General features: G+C 44.5%; 2 protein-coding genes across 3 annotated transcripts; both read left to right on the top strand.

The window, feature by feature from the left end:
• The first annotated feature begins 10,516 nt into the window (after positions 1-10,516).
• On the top strand, positions 10,517-14,103 carry LOC119588758. Of its 2 annotated transcripts, none has more exons than XM_037937398.1 (2): positions 10,517-12,009; positions 13,908-14,103. In XM_037937398.1, the coding sequence occupies exons 1-2, from the start codon at positions 10,654-10,656 to the stop codon at positions 14,058-14,060; spliced, it is 1,509 nt and encodes a 502-aa protein (XP_037793326.1). In that variant the 5' UTR covers positions 10,517-10,653; the 3' UTR covers positions 14,061-14,103. The 2 variants fall into 2 exon arrangements, with proteins under 2 accessions (XP_037793326.1, XP_037793325.1); XM_037937397.1 differs by having other exon boundaries at positions 10,517-12,117.
• Positions 14,104-14,314: 211 nt separating this feature from the next.
• Positions 14,315-18,998, top strand: LOC119588757. The gene has a single exon (XM_037937396.1). It carries the CDS (start codon positions 14,367-14,369, stop codon positions 18,729-18,731), a length of 4,365 nt encoding a protein of 1,454 aa, XP_037793324.1. The 5' UTR covers positions 14,315-14,366; the 3' UTR covers positions 18,732-18,998.
• Positions 18,999-22,043: the final 3,045 nt, after the last annotated feature.

Here is a 22,043-nt window from a genome sequence, read left to right as displayed (position 1 = left end):
CAGATTTCGGCACCATGTAGAGTACTGCCACGGAACTTCTTTCTTGGACTTAGAGAGGGAGGGGCGTGGGTGTGCTTCTGCCTCAGCCACGCCCCTCACGTCGCCGCAGTCGCCCTCGGAAACTAGACGCCGCTGGGACAAGAGTGTGTGGCCAGAAGTGGAGAGAGGACTTCCGCAGGAACTCAGAGTGTCCCGGACGTTGATCCTTCAAGATCGGAAGACCGACGGCATAGAGGCAGGGGGCGGTCACCCAGTCCCAAGCGCTACACTTTTGACGAGCGGGAGAAACGACAGAGGATCATTGATGCTGTGACACGACGGCTCTACCCCGGCAGTGGCCCCGGCTTCGGTCGCCGCACAAAAAAGGTGTCAGAGAAGCCTCAGGTTTTGGGAGAGAGAGAATGCAGGTGTCGTAAAAAGCCAGGGAGTGATGGAGACATAGCTGCCTCCAAAAATTCTGTTACCACTAGTTCCTGTGAATCACTACTGCCCAAAACTCCCAGAAAAATTTCATTACCTACATCTGTCACTCCCCCAGCATGGAGACGGTCATCCCTGGAAAGTCCTCCTGGTAGTTTCTTGCCTATACCTGTGCGTGACCATTCACAGGCTGAAAGAACATCTACCAGCCCACAAACTACTACCACGCTGACTCGCTCGTCACGTATCACAAGGCGTGAGGTCAAGACAGTCACAACAACTGTTACCAAAACACTAAATACAACAGAAAGAAAAATAGTGACTAATGTGCAGCGAGATATGACCAAACCAGATATGCAAGACCAAGCTGTAGACTGTGATCTCGTAGACAGAGACAGCTGTGAGAAAGTGAGTTGTGAGAGTAAAGGTGCACAGGCTGATATGCAAGTTTTGGAAAACAGTGAAGACCAAGAGGAAAATGAAGACAGTCAGAGTCAGAAGAAGTGTGTTCATCCTGACCCAGACTTACTGACTGACGTAAAAAAGGATGACTCTGCCGAGAAAGAAGGAAGGCGTAAGATCCCATTGACTCCTGCCTTGCACCAGCTGCGGCAGGCTCTCGCTTCCCTGAATGATCCTGAGAGGTTCTCCGACGACAGCCTTGAACTTGGGAATTTGGATGCAGATTCACCATCACCAGCTTCGAGATTTAGTCCTCGTGCACCAGAAGATGATGAAATGTCACTAGGAGATATAAGCAAAGACTCCTTAGAAGATAGTGTAAATATAGATGTTGAATCTAGAAAATTACATGCTGCTCATGATCTCACAGTTGTACAAGAGATAACAACAGCTTGTGATATGGTAAGTGCCATGCCAAGACCTCGAATTCCAAAACTTAGTAAGAAGAATGATTCTTTCATCCAGTCTTTCTTTCGATCCGTTAGTGCCTCAGATATGAAAGATTCTTTTGAGTTAGAGGAGGAGTCCCTCTCTCTGACTGATGACAACAGTGAGACATTATGTTTGTCTCCTAGTTCAGCACAAACATTGGCTTCCAAACCTAGTGTACCTGTTAAATCTAATGCTGCGACACCTCCTCCAAGCTCATCGTCCTCAAGGAATACAAGGAGGTGGACCCGAGAAAGAGCAGAAAAACGACTTACTGAGTCCACCAGCTCAGAAGAGAGTGATGTTGACTCACGTCAGCGTCCAAGGTTTAGAAAAAGAAGAGTTAGAAGGATGTCGCTTCCACTACCCTCCGTGCCAACTCTGGACCTGTGTGAAGAGCAGGACAACTCTGATTGTACAGAAGGTGCAACTTTAAAAGTATCCTCCCACGAGACTGTAGATAGTGCTGTGTGTGCTAGTGTTAAGGATATTAATGCTAATAAAATGTTAACTAGAACTCACAGTAAAGAGCTTTTGGATAGAAATAGAAGATATACTAGTGAATCTGTAGGAGAGTGTGGTGTTGAAGATGTAAGTGTGGATATTGCCTCAACTGAGCGAAAGCAAAAGTTATTGCAGTTCAAACAGAAATATAAGAACGAATCTTCACAACCGTCCAATCAAGATTCTTCTGTGGTAGAATCCATGTCTCCTGAATACTATTCCCCTCACCTTCAGGACCCTGTTATCTCAGTATCCATCCATGCAAGAAGCAACCAGCAGTTCAGTGAATCAGACTCATTTTCAGATAGGGATGTTGAGACTCAGGCTCTCCTGAAGGAATCTGCGCGGAAGTTATTACGAACAGTAAGTAAAGAAGGCCCCTTGTCAGAAGCATCTCAAGATGCAGTAGCAGAGCTACTAAAGGCGTCTTCCAAACGTCTAGCAAAGTATGCTCTCAGCATGCCTGAAGATGGCTCAGAGATAGGGAGTGCCTCACTTTCTCGTTGTGAGAGTGTTGCCACTCAGGATGAAGACTATGACACTGCCAGAGGAGAAGACAGCTGGTTAGAAAGTTCAAGTGAGTTCCAGAGTGCCTTGAAGAAGAATGGAGTATCTGGCTCTCATTCTTACACTAGCAATACAACTACTCCAGCAAGGGAAATGCTGCATAAAGATGAAAAGAAACAGTCCTTGGAAGGACAAGGTAACTTACTTGATGTAGTGCAGAGTAGTAGTGGAGGGGATGTCTCTCCCTGTGCTTTTGTAGCTGATGCGACTGACTACAGCACCACAGCAACTACACCATTGGCATCCTCAGCTAGTGAAGGTTTTTCTACTGAAGGTTCATGGGAGGACCTTGAGATTCTCGATCCTCAGAGTAAAGGGGATGTCAACCTTTCTGAGAAACAGTATCAAGTCATAGCAGCAGAATTCACACCTCGCACTGCACGCAGACTGTTGTACACAATCATTGAATGCAGCGAAAGCAGTCGCTCAGAAAGTGTCCCATCTGAACCAGATGTTATTCCATCTGACTGGCAAGAAACAATGAGTGAGACTGAAGATTGCAATATGTCAGGTTGTGTGAGCCCAGAGATTAGTGAAGACCTTTTAAGTTCTTCAGATGATACTATGCTTGACACAGTTCGCCGCAATGTTGAGGATCCACAGGATTCACTCTCTTGCATCTCAGATGATATCCTAGGGGACTCTAAAGCCCACACTGCCGAAGGATATCCAGCTGAAGGCTTCCAGGAACTTCCTTGGAATGCAGCTGGGTCTCTGGAACTCCTTACAAGTCTTCCAATAACTCCTGATTGTCTTGATGAAGAAGATAATCCATGGGAAACTGACACAAAAGGCATGGACCAGAATTATCAAGATGAAAGTAATCAGGAGACATGTACCACTTCAGACAGTGGAATGGTGTGTACTAAAAGTTCTAATTTCACTCCTGTTATTCAGTACAGTCAGAATCAAGAAGAGGATATGCTACCTGAATTTGTGCCTTATTTAGATTTATCAGAGGTAGCAGGATCACCTATTAAAGGTCATGTGGTTAATAAGGAAACCATTCTAGTCTCTTCACAAAATGAAGTTGCTGCCTTAGAAAGACATGAAGATATTACCAATGTAAATTTTAATGTCACTGCAGAAGACAAAAAAATGCAGGACAAAATAAGTAAATTACATTCAGAGACTTCTAGTGCCTTTGAAAGTCGTAGAACTTTGCTAGATACTAGCTTGGGTTTAAGCAATAAAATGCCAAAGTATACAAGTAAAGAGCAGATTCGGGTAGGAGGAAATTCTTTGCATCAAGAATACTTTGAAATTACTGACAGTCCAGATGCAGAGATTCAGCAAATTACAAAAGACAGTGAATTGCACTTGCATGCTATTACCCAAACAATCCATTCTTCCAAAGAATTGAATATTGGTTCTGAGGCTGTATCTTGTTCAGTGCCAAGACTTTCAACTGCTGTAGCTGTAGAATCTCCATGGCAGAAGATTGATGATGTTAGTCATTCTTCTCACTCAGATGACTATTTGGTACCTGTTATGACTTCTAGCTTGAAGGCTGAGTCTTCACAAGATTCTGACATGGAATTTGATAGCTTAGAGCAGATTCAAGTGACTTATACTGATGGCCAATACCCTCATTACATATCAGACATACCACAAAGCTCTGTATTGGAAGGTGTCAATGCAGTAGCTGCAAATTTAGCAGGAGAGGCCCAAAGACTAGTTATGCCTTTAACCCCACAAAATTCCTTGATGGATGCAAGTATCTATGAAGCAGTAAGTTCAATAGAAAAGCAAATGCCAGTCAATGTAATGGAGATAAAGCCAGTGACTATGAGAAATGAAAACATCGAATCAAGCTACTTGAAGCAGATGCCACAAAATTCTGTGGTAGAAGTTAGCATGCCAGAAGCAAGTTCATTAATGACTAGGAACCAAAGTGAAAGATCAGACTGTTCATTTGAAGCAACTTTGGCTTCACAAAATTCCTTGACAGGTGAAGCAGCAAGCATTTTGACAACCAAAGATAGAGATGTTGAAGCTACCTGTGAGTATGTAAATCTGCAGACAACTCCAGAATCTACTGAATTTCTGTCAGGACCAGATCCATTGGTCTCAGAGCAATCCTATGAAATAGAAATAAAACAAGCACCACCCCTGACACCACAGAACTCAGTGATGGAGGTTAGTATATCAGAGGCAAGTTCATTGTTAACAGAAGAAAGATTAAAGTCAAGAACTATGCAACTTTCACCTTTAACACCACAGAACTCCATGGTAGACGTTAGCATATCAGAAGCAGCAAGCTATGCGGTACAAGATGCAGAATGTACGTCTGAAGAGTTTTTGCCATTAGCACATGCCGATGTTGCAGAAGTTAATATATTAGAAACAAGCACAAGAATGCTAGAAGATGACAGATTGAAATCAGTTATGCCTAAGCAAGTTTTACCTCTAAGCCACAACATTCTATGGTCGATGTTAGTATATCAGAAGCAGCAACATCAGTGATGCTCAAAAATTATGAATACATGCTAAGTCAGAACATTCAAGCCTCTCCCACAGTGAAGTCAGAAGCAAGTTTTGAAGTAGTGGAATCTGATACTGCTATGCCAAAAGGTTTTCACGAAATACAACCACTAATGCAACAAAATTCTGTTGCCAGTGTAAGTATAACAGAAGCAGTAACTTCTATGATGCTTGAAGGTAAAGAACATGCACTCGACTTGAACACACAATCCTTGCCCACAGTCAGGTCAAAGGCAGATTCAATGTTAAGAGAATCTGAAACTAGTAAGTCAAGAACCCTTCGTGAAATACCACCACTGACACCACAGAATTCAATGGTGGAAATAAGCATATCTGAGGCAAGTTCAGTGTTACTAGAAAAGGAGAGCATAAAACAAGATCCGTTAAAGTATGTCCTATGACACCACAGAATTCTATGATAGACATCAGTATCACAGAAGCAGCAAGTTCACTTTTGGAGAATGCAAAATCTGCCCTTGAACAACCAGTTTCATCAGTAGCTGAGGAGACCACAGTAGAAACTGTTGCTATGGCAGACAGGATGTTACTTGATGATAATCATGGTAAATCTTTAAAGGAAACGATACCAAGGAAATCTATGAGTTCAGAGGCCTTTGAAAAGACTGGTTTGGAGAAAGATTGTTCAGAGGAAATGACACTGCTATCTGCACAGTTTTCTGTTATGGAAACTAAATTTACTGAGGAAGGTTTAGTGATACCAGAAAAAGAAGTGAAAGAAATAAAAACCTTCAGTCAAATGAAGGCTCTAACACCACAGAATTCTTTCGTGGAAGTTAGTATATCTGAAGCAAGTTCTTTGGCACTTGAAAATGCCAGATTAACATCCACAACCTCAAAACAAGCAACATTGATATCTGCAAAGAGTTCCATTATGGAAGAGAGTTTTGCTGAGGCAGCATCATTAGTGCCAGAAAAAGAGGAAAAAGAAATAAAAATTTTCAGTCCATTAAAGGCATTAACACCACAGAACTCCTTAATGGAGGTTAGTATATCTGAGGCAAGTTCTCTAGCAAATGTCAGCTTAAATTCTAAAACCCCTACACCAGCAAATTTGTTCTCAGCACAGAGTTCCGTTTTGGAAGACAGTTTTGCAGAAGCAAGGCCAGTAATACCAGAAAAAGAGGGAGAAGTAATAAAAACTTTCAACCAAACAAAGACGGTGACACCACAGAACTCTTTTATGGAGGTTAGTATATCAGAAGCAAGCTCTCTGGCAAATGTCAGCTTAAATTCTAGAACCTCTGAACCAACAACTCTGTTATCTGCAAAGAGTTCTGTTTTGGAAAACACTTACCTTGAAACAGGTCCATGGGTGCCAGAAGAAGAAGTACAAGAAGTCAAAATTTTCGATCAGGCAAAGGCTCTCACACCACAGAACTCCTTAATGGAAGTTAGTATATCAGAAGCAAGTTCTCTGGCACTGGAAAATGTCAGTTTAACTTCTAGAACATCTAAACATGGGACAGTGTTATCTGCAGAGAGTTCCATTTTGGAAGATAGTTTTGCTGAGGCAGCACCATTAGTGCCAGAAAAAGTGGAAAAAGAAATCAAAATTTTCAGTCAATCAAAGGCTTTAACACCACAGAACTCCTTAATGGAGGTTAGTATATCTGAGGCAAGTTCTCTAGCAAATGTCAGCTTAAATTCTAGAACTCCTAAACCAAGAACTCTGTTATCAGCACAGAGTTCCATTTTGGACAGTTCTGCAGAAGTCGGGTCACTAATACCAGAACAAGATGCAAAAGAAGTGAACATTTTCAGACAAACAAAGGCTCTAACACCACAAAACTCCTTAATGGAGGTTAGTATATCAGAAGCAAGTTCTGCGGCACTCCAAGATGTCAATTTAAATTCTAGAACTTGCAGGCAAGTGTCACCACTTACACCTCAAAATTCCATGATTGATATCAGCATAGTAGAAGCAAGTACTTTGGCATCAGAAAGAAATGAAGACATGAATACAAATGTTCATTGGATTCCTCCTCTAACTCCACAGAACTCTATGGCAGATATTAGTGTAGGGGAAGCAGCTTCAGTTATAGTGGAAAATGTTCAAGTGAGACCCAGATTGAGGCATTTACCTCTTATAACACCACAGAACACAATAGCAGAAGTTTCTGTATCAGAAGCAAGCTCCTTAATACTGGCGACTGAAGGTACCAATAATAGTCCAGTACAAGAATTTAGCACAGAGGAACTGCCTGTAGTATTGCTTGATACTGAAGGAGCAAAGTCAAAAAGTCGAAAGGACTTAACGCCTTTAACTCCGCAAAACTCCGTTTTAGAAGTTAGCATATCAGAAGCAAGTACGATAGCCATGGAAGATGAAGCTCTTAAACCATGTTTGAAGCAAGTACTGCCTCTTAAATTATCAGAAGGAAAGGTCATGTCACATGAAATGGAAAGTGTGAAATCACTGAGTTCTAAGGAGATGCCTCCTTTGACACCACAAAATTCTGTAATGGAAGTTAGTATATATGAGGCCGCAAGTTCGATTGCTGATACCAAGCTCAGTTCTGAATGTCCAGTAGCTTTATTGCAAGAAAGCACAGCAGTGGAAGGAACACTAGAGGAAACACATAATAATCAGGGAGACACAGAAAAGGTATTGATTACTCGACTGAAAGAAGAGAGCTCTGCAGATGCATGTTTCCCAAGTTCAGCACAACAACCTAATGTTAAGTCAATATCACAGATGGCTACAAGTGATCACTCATTAGAAGTTGCTTTTCCAATGCCCCAGGTTTTGGATGTAGGTGTGTATCAGGAAACCACCTCATTCCTACCACAAATTTCATCATTGGTAACACCTTTAACACCTCAAAATTCTGTGGCAGATTATGAGACTTGCCAAGAGATGGCAATGGTACCACAATCTTCAGCTTTAGTAGCAAGTACGCCTTTGGACCCCAAAACCCTTGCTCCTGAGCTGGGTAAAGGAGGTATGACATTGCATTCAGCAGTAGCACCAATACCTGAGGACAAACTGCATCGTATACTGCAGGAAGGGACTGAAGCAGTAGTGCCACAAATGGCTGCAGAGGAATTTCAGGCACTGACTCATGTTGCACAGATGCCTGTTGAGGTAGCTAGTAGTATCATTCCAGCAGCAACTCCTCAGACACAAAAAATAAATGCCTTTAGACCAGAAATCATTGGTACTAGCAGTGCCCAAGCTGATCTTCATCAAACACACATGTGGCAGTTGGTTACCAGTTTTAACTGGACCAGCTGACTTTACCACAAGAGTTTGCTGAAGAATCACAGACACTACATCCAAGAATGTCAACAGTGGTAAAGAGTGTTGAAGGAGCATGTCTTTCACACCACAGGAATCCAATGGTGACCAAATTCATCCCCTACAACAGATGGCTATCAAAAGTACCCAAGTTGTAAACTTGACCGGGGTTTTGCAATTAGACACAGATTATGATACTATAATTCCATTATCACCTGAGGTAATAGAGAGAGACCAAAATGTGATTCATTTAACCAAATCAGAAATAATCAATGAAGAATATGCCAGAGGCCAGGCACAATTAGATACAGAAGAATTGCATTTGGTGTCTCAACTACTACCCTGTTTGACCACCAATGTCCAGGCAGTGATTCAGAAACCCGAGGTAGTTATGAAAGGAGCCACCAGCAGTATTTCAGGAGTTGCATATGAAACACAACAAATACCGATGGAAGGAACTTGTGATGTCTCAACAGTGAATCAAAGTAGACTACAAAGATCATTTGCTGTAGGAACTGTAAGTTCTGAGTCAGATATGGAGGAATCATGTTCAATGATGCCAAGGTTATCTTACACAGTTGGAAATGTGCAAGCAGTGACTTCTCAAATGCCTCATGATACCATCGAAGAAACCAAAAGTACACAAGCAGTGAGATACGAAATCCCCATAATTTCAAAAGCAGTAACTTCAAAGCTAGAAGCGCCATGTGACAATGTCAGTTCAGTACCCTTCCATGCAACAACTTCAAAGTTACAGATGGAAGTATCAGAATCAGTTATTCCACTTGCACCTCAAACAAGTCATACTACAGTATTGGCTTCTGCTATTCATCAGACTCAGCCCTTAATTGTGGAACAAGCAATGATTTCCAAGCCACTTGAAGAGGCAATGGAGGAAGCTAGTCATCTCCAGGCAGTGGCTGACAGTACACCAAATATGACTGTAGAAAGAGAGGGCAGTGAAAAAGCAGTGTTTCTTCAAACATCACAAATGTCCAAAGTAGCTATCCCCATATCTAAGTTGGCCATAGCGGAGGAGATGGGTGTCCAGACAATACCTCAGCAGACTTTACCTTTGACTGTGGAAGAAGCTGGCAGTGTCCAAGTAGTATCTCTTCCAACACCACCTTTGGCCATGGGAAAAGCTGGCAATATTCAGGTAACATTACCTCAAACACAGCATGTGGCCTTGGAAGAAAATAAAAATGGCCATGCAGTGATCTTTCATCCTCTGACTTCAACACTGTCAGTGGAAGAGTCACTTTCAGTAACTCCATTGACACCAGAAACAGCAGCTGGTGTGCAAGTAGCTTCACATGAATTTTCAGTGGAAGGATTAGGCAATGACAGGGCAATAACATATCAAACAACAGAAGTCAGCAGTGACCGGGCCCTGCCTCATAAAACACCTGTGACAGTTATGGGGAAAGCTAGAAGTGTGGACGGAGCAGATCGTGCCCAGGCATCGATTCAGCAAATGTCTCAGATGGCTTTGGAAGGTGTAGTTGTCCAGACACCAATCTATCAAGCAGAAACTTCCAGTCTAGATTTGGAGGAATCACACGCAGTGATACCTCATTTGCCTCAGAAAGCCACCAATATGAGAGCAGTGACTCATCAGACGTCACATATTAGTGAGCAAAGAATTCTGCAATCACCACATGTGGCCATGGAAATTAGCATTAGCCAAGCAAATACACTTCAAGCACCACAGGAATCTGTGGAAACTAGTATTGTGCCACAACAGCACTGCAAATGGCCAAGGAAACTGCAAGTGGCCAAACAGCAATTCTTCAGGAAACAACATTGGCCTTGGAAACCAGCACTGATCAGACTGTGATTCATCAGGCACCTCAGATGGCCATGGAAGGTGGCAGTGGCCAGTCATTGTGTACACAAGTGGAAGCTAGTAGTGGTCAGACAGTGATACATCAGTCACCACAAGTTGGCAGAGCTGTAGCCATGACTCTTCAGACATCTCAAATGTCCGTAGAAACTAACTTTGGTGAGGCAGTAATTCCACTGGCATCCGCGGAGAAAGGAATTAACATTCAGACTGTGGATATGGCGACGAAGGAAGCACAGAGTGTCCAGGAACTAAGATATCATGAACCTCATTCAGTTGTGGAAGAAACTGGCAGTGCTCAGACAATAACTCTTCCGATGCCTCAGGAAGCAAAGGCAAGACTGGACAGTGCCCAAGCAGTGAATCAGAAAACTTCTGATATGGTCATGGAAAAAACAAAGAGTACCCACACAGCTATGCAACAGGCAGTGATTTCACAGTTAGGTTTAGAAGAAAAAAATGCAGTGATTCCTTTACTACCAGAGGAAACTAGCCGCATGGCAGTAGTGATTCATAAGATACCACATGTAGTCGATGAAGAAATGAGCAGTGCCCAAGCAGCAACTCTTCAAACACCTCAGATGGCCATGACTAGCAGTGATCATACAGTGACTCCCGAAACACTTCAGATGGCCATGGGAGAATCTAGCAGTCCCAGCCAGCATCTGTTCAGACAACTCAGATGATCATACCAGAAACCAGTAGGACCCAGGCAGTGATCCAACAAGCAGTGACTTCAGACATAGATTGGCAAGAAATGCATTTTGTGAGGCCGCTATTACCACAGGACACGGGCAGTGTGAAAGCAGTGATTTGTCAGACACCACAGGTGGCTGAAGAAGGAACGAGCAGTGCCCATGCACTGATCCAGCAAGCAGTATCTTCCAAACTAGATTTGGAAGAATCACATCCAGCGGTTTCACTGTTACTGCAGGACACCAGTAGTGTGAGAACAATGGTTCATCAGACAGCGCAGATGGCCAAGGAAGAAATAGCCAGTGGCCAGATTGTGACTGTGACACATCAAATGCCCTTGGGAGAAGCTAGGAATGCCCAGGCAGTGATTCAGCAAGCAACATCTTCAAGGCTACATTTAGACGAAACACATTCAGTGATTCCACTAGTGCCACAGGACACTGGCAGTGTGAGATCAGTGATTCATCAGACGCCACAGATGACCGAAGAAAGAATTATCAGTATTCAGACAGCTCAGGCTAAACAAATGGCCATGGAAGAAGATGGCAATGCCCAAGTAGTGGCTCTTCAAATACCACAGATGGCCACGGGAAGGGCTGCCAGTGCCCAGGCAGTGGCTGTTCAGATACCTCAGATAGCCTCAGACGGAACCAGCAGTGTCCAGGCAGAGACTGCTCATATTACACAGATGGCCATGGAAGAAACTAGCAGTGCCCAGGCAGTAACTCATCAGTCACCACAATCACAGCTGGGCGTGGAAAGGGCTAGCAGAGTCCAGGCAGTGTCCCAGGTGGCTTTGAAAGAGGCTGGCAGTGCTCAGGCCATCATCCAACAAGCAATGGCCTCACAGTTATTGGAGGAAACACATTCAGTGATTCCACTTTTGCCACAGGGCGCCGGCAGTTTCAGAGCAGAGATTCGTCAGACTCCTCAGGTGGCTAAAGAAGGAATAGACAGTGCTCAAACAGTGATTGTTCAAACACCACAGACGACCTCGGGAGATACTAGCAGTATCCAGGCAGTGACAGTTCAAACCCATCAGATGGCCATGGGAAAGGCTTTTAGTGCTCAAGAATTGACTATTCAGACATCACAGATGGACATGGAAGGAGGTATAAGTGCCCAAGCAGTGATAAATGAAACACCTCAGATCGACGTGGATGCAATTAGCAGTGCCCAGGCAGTGAATGTTCACACACTTCAGATGGCTGGGGGAGCGGCTAGCAGTGCCCAGCCAGTGACTATTCAAATATCGCAGATACCCGTGAGAGAGGCTAGCAGTGCAGAGGTAGTGACTACTCAAATGCCGCAAATGGCCATGGGAGAGGCTAGCAGTGCCCAGGTAGTGCCTCTTCATACAGCTCAGATGGCCCTGGCAGAGGCTAGCAGTGCCCAAGCAGTGCCTCTTCATACACCTCAGATGGCCATGGGAGAGGCTAGCAGTGCCCAGGCAGTGCCTCTTCATACACCTCAGATGGCCATGGGAGAGGCTAGCAGTGCCCAGGCAGTGCCTCTTCAGACACCTCAGATGGCCATGGGAGAGGCTAGCAGTGCCCAAGCAGTGCCTCTTCAGACACCACAGATGGCCATGGGAGAGGCTAGCAGTGCCCAAGCAGTGACTCTTCAGACACCTCAGATGGCCCATGGCAGAGGCTAGCAGTGCCCAAGCAGTGCCTCTTCATACACCTCAGATGGCCCTGGCAGAGGCTAGCAGTGCCCAGGCAGTGACTCTCCATACACCTCAGATGGCCCTGGCAGAGGCTAGCATTGGCCAGGCAGTGACTCTCCATACACCTCAGATGGCCCTGGCAGAGGCTAGCAGTGGCCAGGCAGTGACTCTCCATACACCTCAGATGGCCCTGGCAGAGGCTAGCAGTGCCCAAGCAGTGAATCTTCAAGATGCCAACAGTGCGATGGATGTGACTCATCCTACTCCACGGATGACAGAAAGAACAAGCAGTGCTCATGCAGTGATCCAGCAAGCAGTGACTTCACAACTTTGTTTTGATGAAACTCGTGCACTCGCCAATGAAGGAATGAGCAGTGCCCAGGCAGTGACTGTTCAGACACCACAAATGGTCATCGGAGAAGCTAGCAGTGCCCAGACAGTGACTCTTGAGGCATATCAATTGGCCACAGAATCAGTTATCAATTCTCGGGCGACACCTGTTCAGAGACTTGAAGTAGCCAGAGATGGATCTAGCAGTGTCCAAGCAGTGATTGTTCAGACACCTCAGATGTCCATGATTGCAGCTAGCAGTGAAGAAGCAGTGATTAATCAGACACCTCAGATGTCCATGATTGCAGCTAGCAGTGAAGAAGCAGTGATTAATCAGACTCCTCAGATGACTGTGGCAGTTCCCATAAGTGCCGAGGTCCAACATGCAGTGAGTTCAGAGCTAAATTTAGAAGAATCGCATTCAGTGATTTCACTGTTACCAACGGACAGCAGCCATTTGAGAGCAGTGATTCATCAGACACCACAGGAAGGAACTATTAGTGACCAGGCAGTGACACTTCATACACCGCAGATGGCTATGGGAAAGACTAGCAGTGCCCAGACAGTGACTGTTCAAACACCCCATGTGGGCAGTGTCCGGGCAGTGACTCCTCAGACACCACAGATAGCCATGGATGAAAGTAGCAGTGTCCAGGCAGTGACTGTTCAAACACCACAGAGACTGTAGAAGCTGGTAGTGCTCGGGGGTGAGTCTTGAGACACCCCAATGGCTTTTAGAGAAGTCTGCAGTGCCCAGGCAGTGACTGTTCAAACACCACAGACGGCTGTAGACGTTGGCAGTGCCCGGGCATCTGTCATCTGTCGGCCGTGTCTCGAGCTGGATTGGGAAGAATCAAACACAGTTTTCACCGCTGGAAATGGGCGGTGTTCAGAAAGTGATCGTTGAACCACCTCAGATGGCCGTGGCAGAAGCCAGCAGTGCTCAGGCAGTGATTGCACAATCACGACACGTAGCCATGGAAGGAACCAACAGTTCGCAGGCAGTGACGCCAGACACCCAGATGGCCATGAGAGAGGCCAGCAGTGCTCGAGCCACCATCCGAAAAGCAGTGAAACCGCAACTCGATTTGGAAGAAACCCATACAGTGACTCAGTTGTTACCGCAGGACGCCGGAAGAGTGAGAGTCGTGAGTCAAGGGACGCCACAGGAGGCAGAGGAAGGGACGAGCAGTGCCCAAGCAGTGAAGATTCAGACGACTCGGATGGTTAGTCATGCCCAGGCAGTGACTCTCCATACGCCTCAGATGGCCCGGGCAGAGGCTAGCAGTGCCCAGGCAGTGACTCTCCATACGCCTCAGATGGCCCTGGGAGAGGCTAGCAGTGCCCAGGCAGTGACTCTTCCATACGCCTCAGATGGCCATGGGAGAGGCTAGCAGTGCCCAGGCAGTGACTCTCCATACGCCTCAGATGGCCCTGGCAGAGGCTAGCAGTGCCCAGGCAGTGCCTCTTCAGACACCTCAGATGGCCCTGGCAGAGGCTAGCAGTGCCCAGGCAGTGCCTCTTCAGACACCTCAGATGGCCCGGGAGAGGCTAGCAGTGCCCAGGCAGTGCCTCTTCAGACTCCTGCTGTGAGAGAGGCTAGCAGTGCCCAGGCGGAGATAAAACAAGCATTAACATCAGAGCTCGATTTGGAAGAAACCCATTCGGCGAACCCACTTTTACCGCAGGAGATTAATAGTATGAAAGCAGCGATACATCAGGCACTGCATGTGGCCACGGAAGGAAGGAACAGAGTCCAGGCAGTGAAAGAGCAAAGCCAGTTGCCCGTAGAAACAGGTAGTGTGTCAGTGGAGACTCGGGAAATGCCTCAGATGATGGTTAAAAATAGAGATCAGGCAGTAATCCAGCAGGCAGTGGCTACAGACCTTGGTTTAGAAGAATCGCATTCAATATTTCCACTTACATCACAAGAAACCAGTGGTATGCAAGCAGGTGTTCAACAATCACTCACGGACATGGGAAGAGCGAGGCTTGGCCAGTCAGCAACTCTTCAGACAGCACCCGGGAGCATGGAGGAAGCCAATGCCCAGTCAGGGGTCCTGCATGCAACGTCTTTGGAGGTAGACATGGAAGAAGCACATTTAGGGACTTCACCATTGATCCCGAAGACTTGCAGTGTCTTATCTTTGCTTCGTCAGACAGCACGCGAGGATACAGGTGTTTTGAGCGGTGCTGATGCAGTGCCTCATCATACACATGTGACTATGGAAGCAGGTAGAAGTGCTATGTCAGAAATGAAGGCGACAAGGACTGCACAGTTAGATTTAGAAAAGTCACAGTCACTAATTCTACCCTCACTGCAGATGGCCAGTAATGTTCAACCTTTAAAACAAGTAACACCATATATCATAGGAGCCACCAGTGCTTCGACAGTGTCTCATCAACCATCTGAGGTGGCTATAAATGATGGCACCACATTGACTTCAGAAAGATGGGAAACAGTAATTCCACTGACAGAACAGAGAGTAAGCAATGTACAAACAGTCACTCATTTGCCGACTCGGATGGAAGGAGTTATCTGTGACCAGGAAGAAACTCGCACTGGCTTTGTAGTAACTCGAGCAGTAGCTTCTGAAGTAGATATGAATGAATCATGTTCACTGGCTTCATTTTTGCCACAATCAAGTAGTGTGAGGGTTGTGACTAATCAGACCCCTCGCCTTGCAATGGAAGGAACCAAACCTATACAAACACAGTCACCAATAGTGGTTTCTCAGTTGCCACAGGTGATGAGCAGTGCCCAAGAAAGGCCTTACATGTTCATGGAAGTACCAGACAGTGTACAGACAATGACGGCGCAGTCATCGGTCACATTGGGATTGGAGAATCCACATGGACCTAGCAGTATCCAAGGAGTAACACATCATATACCTCAAAGTACAGAAAAACCTGATCAAACAAGGGAGCCTCAGATGGCACAGGCCATATCATTTGGTGAACATTATAACACAGTAACTGTGAACTCCAGAGGATCACTGAAGCCACTTACATTTGTTGATGGTGAAGACCACACACCTCTTGCAGCTTCAACTCCCATAAATGCACAAACTTGTGTAGTGATGGATAAGGAACAGTCTTCTCTTGAAGACAGTGCGTATGCCACAGCAACTCCAACAGAGTTGGAAAAGTTCACTAAGGAGACATCCATTCTTGTACCAGAGTCAGAGTCAGGAAGGGTTGCCTTTACAGTTTCTAAAGTTTCAAAATTGGAAGATACAGAACAGAAAATGTCTCCATTAAACATCTCTCACAATACATTGCAAACGTTGCATGGAAGAGTAGGCCATCAGACTCCTCAAACAAAATCTGTGTCTCAAGGTGACAGTTTATTTGCGACAGCCAGCGAATTTTCATATGATATTGAAAGCTTAGAGGCACTTCCCACCAGTAATACTGAGGATGAAGAAATATTTTACACACCAGAAATATTAGAGAATAAACCAGAACAAAAGCTTAGTGCTGGTGGCTTGAGCTTGCCAAAAAGAAATTACAGAGAGGAAATCATTGCAACATCAGAAGAGGAATTTTTCTCAGCAGAAGATTCAGCCCTAGTTTCAAGTTCTGATAGTGTAACATCTATGACCTCTCGTATATGTAAAGATGACAAAAACGTGAGTAGCTCACAGGTAGTACACCTTGAAAATAGAAGTGAAATAAGAAATTTAGATATGCAGAGAGAGAAATCACTGACAGCCAGCAGAATAAGTACCATCGGAAACTTGCCTTGTGTGACTGCCAATTCAGCCAAAGGTTCTGAATCCATCCAAAATGACAATTACCTCTATAAAAAGGGGCATGTTGGCAATATTATTAGTTGTGCTCAAGATCCGAATGTAGTCGTCTCATCTTGCAGTGTTCCACGTGTAACATTAGAGCAAGAAGTCTCAGAGGAAACTTACAAAGAAAAGGAGAAGACAAAGCAGGCAGAGAGGGGTGAGGTAGCGGGACGAGAGAGTAGCAGGAGCAGGAGTGTAGACCAGGGCCTCAAGAGCGCTCTGCCAGGTAACATCAGTTTACCGCATGGCAACGAGGGCCAGCCCATTGCCAGCACGAACGTCATTGGTCAGAGCGCTTTGGCAGGCTTTGGCAGAAGTACAAGTTCAGTTACTGAGGAATATTTAGCAAAGCTGCAAGATAGAGACAGTGCAATGCACACATCAGCATTATCAGAAAGTCAGTATATTCCTGTCAAGACCAAAGTGCAGAACCCAAGCAATAGCAGTAAGAATGAAGGCAAAAGAAGTCGAGGGAAGGAGCAAGGAAAAGTTGCAAAAGGGTGCATTGAGAAGCTTGAAAATTTTGTATTCCATGAAACAACAGAAACTGATTACAGTGTGGCAAAGGTAGAGAATGCAAAACTTATAGAAACAGCAGATTTGCCCCATTTGGGAAAATTGACTGCTCCTGATACGGGGATAAAAACTTTAAGGGAAGACAAAGCAATTTCATTTGAAGAGAATAAGTCCATATCAAGCACTGCTGCAAAAGTTTCTCAAAGAAAAGAAGTTAAGAAAAATATTCCCAATGAAAAGAAAAGCGATCCACAGGTTGATTCACGTCATGCTACTACATCAACAAGTCCAACTGAGATGAACCAGCACTTACAGAAGAGAAGTCCAGATGATGTTCAACGTAAACTCATTCGGCAAGTCACCCACCCACCACACACTGTCGTGACCGGCTTCTCTAATACCATAATGCAGCCACAAGAAGCCTGTGAGCAGACTGACGACAAGACGCTTGGAAGTCATGCTAAGGTGATATATAAAGCTGAGCAACAAAAGCCTGAGTACACAGCAAATTACAGCTTGGCAAAACTTAAACGATCCCTCTACTCACGTAAACTGGCAGGTCAGGTCTTCAATCAGATGACCTACCCAGCTTATGAGCCAGAAAGAGAGCAAGTCCAAGTAGAGGACCATTCCACGCTGAAGAAAGAGGACAATGCGAGAGCAGTACCAGCTTCCGTCAGTCACAATGTCCAAGGAAAGTTCGACAGCAAGTCTGAGAAATATGATGATACACAAGCATCTTTTCAAGCAAGGTTATCAGATGACAAGGAAGTTGAGTCCAAAACTACTGGTGTATTCAAAAGTTTTGGCACGAGAAGTTCTGCAGTTGTTTCGAATCAACAGGAGCAACATCAAACAAAGAACTATGGAAAGACATTGAATATGAATGTTTTAGAATCTAAGATAACAGAATTAAAGAGCACTGAAATAGATAAGGATAATATCAAGAAGGACAATACTATACAAGAACATTCACATGGAATTGAAGTTACTGTGTCAAATTACTCTTCTAAATCAACAACAACCACCCATGAAGATAAGCAGACATATGTGGTTGATAAGAGCGTGGACAACCCAAAACTGAAGCTTACTTCTGAAGCTTGGCGGGGACAATTCCTCATGGAACAAGACCAGAGTGATGAATGGGGGGCTTCAGATGAGAGTATTACGTTCATCTTCATGAATCCAGATGACGAGAGACCATCCGAGGACAATTTATTACAAGCAAATGTTACCCAGTCCAATGGTTCAAACTATCGCAGTTCCTCGGACTTGTCGCACGTAGGTTTGAGTTTTGATACGTCAACTGAATTAAAACAAGCCCATTTCTTTGATCTGTACAAGGCAAAATGCGGCCGGCTTGTTCGCTCCACATCTTTGGATTCTGTGTATTGGAATTTAAGTAAAATTCAGGTGGCTAAGCAAAAAACGGAAATGCAACGAACCAGCAGCCTAGAGGAAGTGGTGACACAAGAACTGGAAGATATACTAGCCAGAGGAAGGCGTTTCTCCTCTGTTGAATCGGATGAAGATGACATAACAGAGGATGCAAGCACTGTGAGACAGAACCGATGTCATATACCAGTTAAGACTCATGGTGAACAAACTGATTCAAGAGAAGTTCCCGAAGCATCTCGCAGAAGAGCTGTGGTCACAGATGCTGATGATCAGGCTATTAATACAAGCAGTTCTGGTGATGATGATGTGTTTGCCAAATCGCCCTTCACCAGTCCCAACATTCGGCCAGGTTAACTGGTGTGACTTCAAGGGCATGATCCTGGGTCGTCCAGTTAATCCTACAACAATCCGGGTCATGTCAGGTGAGTCGAGCAAGTCCTCACCACAGCTTCACTGTCGCCAAACCCCAGAAAAACTTAACAAAAAATCAGTATCATGGACAGACCTGCAAGGTTGTGGAGCGCTAGAAATTGATGAAATTCCAGAAATCCGTTCACAGGAATCTGCAAAGCTAGTTTTTCCACCAAAGTCCATAATGAAAAAGCCTAGTTTAGCTCCTATAGCCTCAACCCCCCCTCCTCAGACGCCACCTTCACCCATATCACCTCAGTCTCCTTCAGACGAACATCCACCTGAAACCACTCACACTCTGAGGACAATCAGGAGAGCTGCAATGAATTCTTCAAGTGAAAGTGATGACATTCCACTGCCAAGGTCCAAGTTGAAAGAAATGTTTTCACTCCAGTTACCAGAGCACATACGGGATCGTGTGAATAAAACAGGAGCAGAGAGTATGAAGGGCACTGAAGAGCCTGAAGCTAATTCAAGAGAATTGCAATCCACTTCTACAGAAGATCCAGATTATTCAAAGGTCCGTCAACAGTTCAGGCAAACAAGTCGACCACCTTCATTAGGCCTTTCAAAAAAATCCAGCAATTCTCCATCTCTGAATGATTCACAATCATCTGGTGTGTCTCTATCATTTGGAAAATCGTTATCAACAGATGATAACTCTGTGTCGGGATTTTCCCAGTATTCAGATTTGTTTACGTCATCAAACATTTCTTTGGCGTCAGGATTCTCCCCTTCAGGCCCGACACCCTTTGGCATGTCTTCAGCCGGGTTTCCCTCATCCTGTGTCGTATCATCACAACAAATTTCTTCTGTATCAACTGCAGTTTCAACATCTGAAGGACCTCTCTCAAGAGGTATCTTACAATCTTTGGACAGCAATCTAGAAGCACAAGATCCAAATAGTCTGACAAATTCACCTGTAACTAGAATGATATCAAAAAGACATTTTGGCTCATCATATTGCAGTTCTCCATCAGATGACACTGCGTCCGTGATTTCAACAAGCCCCATTAACATCATGTCAGCACCAACGACACCGGCAACAGAAACTGCGCCTTCAATCATGTCCTCACACAGGAACCAACAATTACCGCGGTGTAGAAGTGAGGGAGACATTGCACTGCGCAATGCAGAAGGCCTTTCTCACACCTGGGTAGCTCTTTCACAGGTTATGAAGGAGGCAGGAACCATACTAAAAACTTTATCTGAAACGTCTTTGGTGTTACACCATCAGATTGCAAATCCCAATCAGAGAGTTGCTCTTGCTCCAGTAGCTGAAGAAGCAAATGGCACCACCAGCCCAGCAGGACTGCCTGAAAGTAAGAAGGTTAATTCTGTTGCAGTGCAAACTGATCAACACCAGCCAAGCAATGTGAAAATGAGATCAAGTGTGGCCCAGACTAGTTTTGAATCCTCAAGTGATGTCGAGAATTTAGATGGTGGAGGAAGGAAACCACCTCAAAACTACCGTAGAAGTGCCAGACGTTTTGATTTGTCTAGTGGTCATACATCGTCAACTTGGTTCAGGAATAAGAGGAAAAACTTTCTCCCAAGAAATTAACAACCTCCGACATGAGAGAGAGCGCATCAATCGCATTCTCGGTCACTATGATAGCTCATCATTACACTATTCTCGAAGTGGAAGTAGATTCAGCAACAAAAGTTCATCATCAGAATTTGATTCTCCAGTGTCCAGTTTACGGGCAAGCCTTCAAAATTTACCTCACACAACTTTAGAACGAGACTTAGAAAGTGACGGAATTGTAGGAAGTCACAGGCACCGTTTGAGTGCCACCAGTCAGAAGTACATCTCTCTGCATCAACGCCGGCTGGAAGAATCGTGTCGGCAACTAGAAGAAAGGCTTAAACTCAGTGCGCGGAAAAGGCATTTGCGAGCGCAGATTCTTGATAACGGGCACAGTCATCATCACAGACACGCTGCTAAAGTTGCATATCATTCTTCATTAGACTTCGCTAAGACACCTTTTTGTGAAAGATTGGAAAGTCCAAATACAACCCCATATTTGTCAACGACATCTTTGCCTACCGCTGGACCACATAGCCCTGGGCACAGTCGAGAACTTTCACCATGTTGCTGTGTATCCCCTATTCACCAGCCTCAACATAATCACTGTCGGCCATCTGCACACACCTGTTCAACACACAGTCACTGGTCCTCTTGCCATTCAACTGCAGCTGCAGATTCAGCGTACACTCCACACTATATGACTTCCAAAATACGTACATCAACACAGAAGTGCAAAGAACAGTTACTTTATCTCCGAAGACATCTGGTAGGTGCTTCAGGAATAGCAAGCTCATCCAGTTCCCTGGGGGACAGTCCTCCTGGCCGTAATAGATACCGATTTGGGAATCTCAATAACAATTTTGATGGACCCTATCAAAGAGGACATGCTGCTTCGCTATCTTCTCTCCCTGGGGTTGGTGCAACATCTGGTGCTTGGAGACGACGCGTTGGTGGATCAGCTTTGTCAGTAGCCAGTGAAACAGAAGCTTACAGAAGAAGGTCTCGTTACCGGGCAAGATTCAGACTCAGATTCTGGTGCTGGGTGGTCGTGCAGTGGAACAAGTTTGCGTCATAGTTACCAATGATGCAGCAGTAACATCAAGAACAGAAGGTATTGGTATTGATTGTGACCTTCACGAGAAAAACATTAATAAGAATAAATACATTCAGTAAACTCACCGAGGCAGCCACATTTCTTAATCAATGTACAAGTTTAGCCAGAGCCAAACTATCCAGTTGTGCCATATTGTGAATCTAGTCGTTCAGCTATTTAGTTTAATGAGTTAATAATTTGTACAGAAACCTGTAAATTATCAAAAGTATGATTGAATTTGGTGTGTAAGGACCAAAATGCTAGTATTACTGTTATACTTTGTAAAGCTTTTTTTTATTTAGAATGTTTAGTGCTTAATATGTGCCTGCTCTTGTCAAGTCTTCCAAGTGGAATACAGAATAATTATATGCAATATGCTTAGAAAGTTGCTAGTGAAGTGGGATGGAGATTTAAAGTGTGTACCTGTAATAAAGTATGATTGATTATGTTAATGTTATTTAATTAGACCTAAAAAAAAGAAAATATATTACACAATCAGCTCAGGAAGTTAGGTTGTTCTCAAGATTTTCAATCAAATACATTTTTACATTGTATTAGAGCATTTTTAAAAAATCAGTATCAAATGTTCATTTGTAGTCAGATAAAATGAATGCACTTTAAGTTTATACAT

This window comes from Penaeus monodon, chromosome 24 (genome assembly GCF_015228065.2).
Source record: "Penaeus monodon isolate SGIC_2016 chromosome 24, NSTDA_Pmon_1, whole genome shotgun sequence".
NCBI lineage: Eukaryota > Metazoa > Arthropoda > Malacostraca > Decapoda > Penaeidae > Penaeus > Penaeus monodon.
Note: the sequence above shows the minus strand (reverse complement) of the source record. Positions and strands in the feature narration are given on the sequence as shown.

Excerpts from the sequence above, each read along its gene's own strand:
- LOC119588758 (XM_037937397.1), top strand. The coding sequence starts at position 10,654 with ATGATCATACCAGAAACCAGTAGGACCCAGGCAGTGATCCAACAAGCA. Across the intron at positions 12,118-13,907 it reads GAGAGGCTAGCAGTGCCCAG|GCAGTGACTCTCCATACGCC; the intron begins GCAGTGCCTCTT and ends AGTCATGCCCAG.
- LOC119588757 (XM_037937396.1), top strand. The coding sequence starts at position 14,367 with ATGAAAGCAGCGATACATCAGGCACTGCATGTGGCCACGGAAGGAAGG.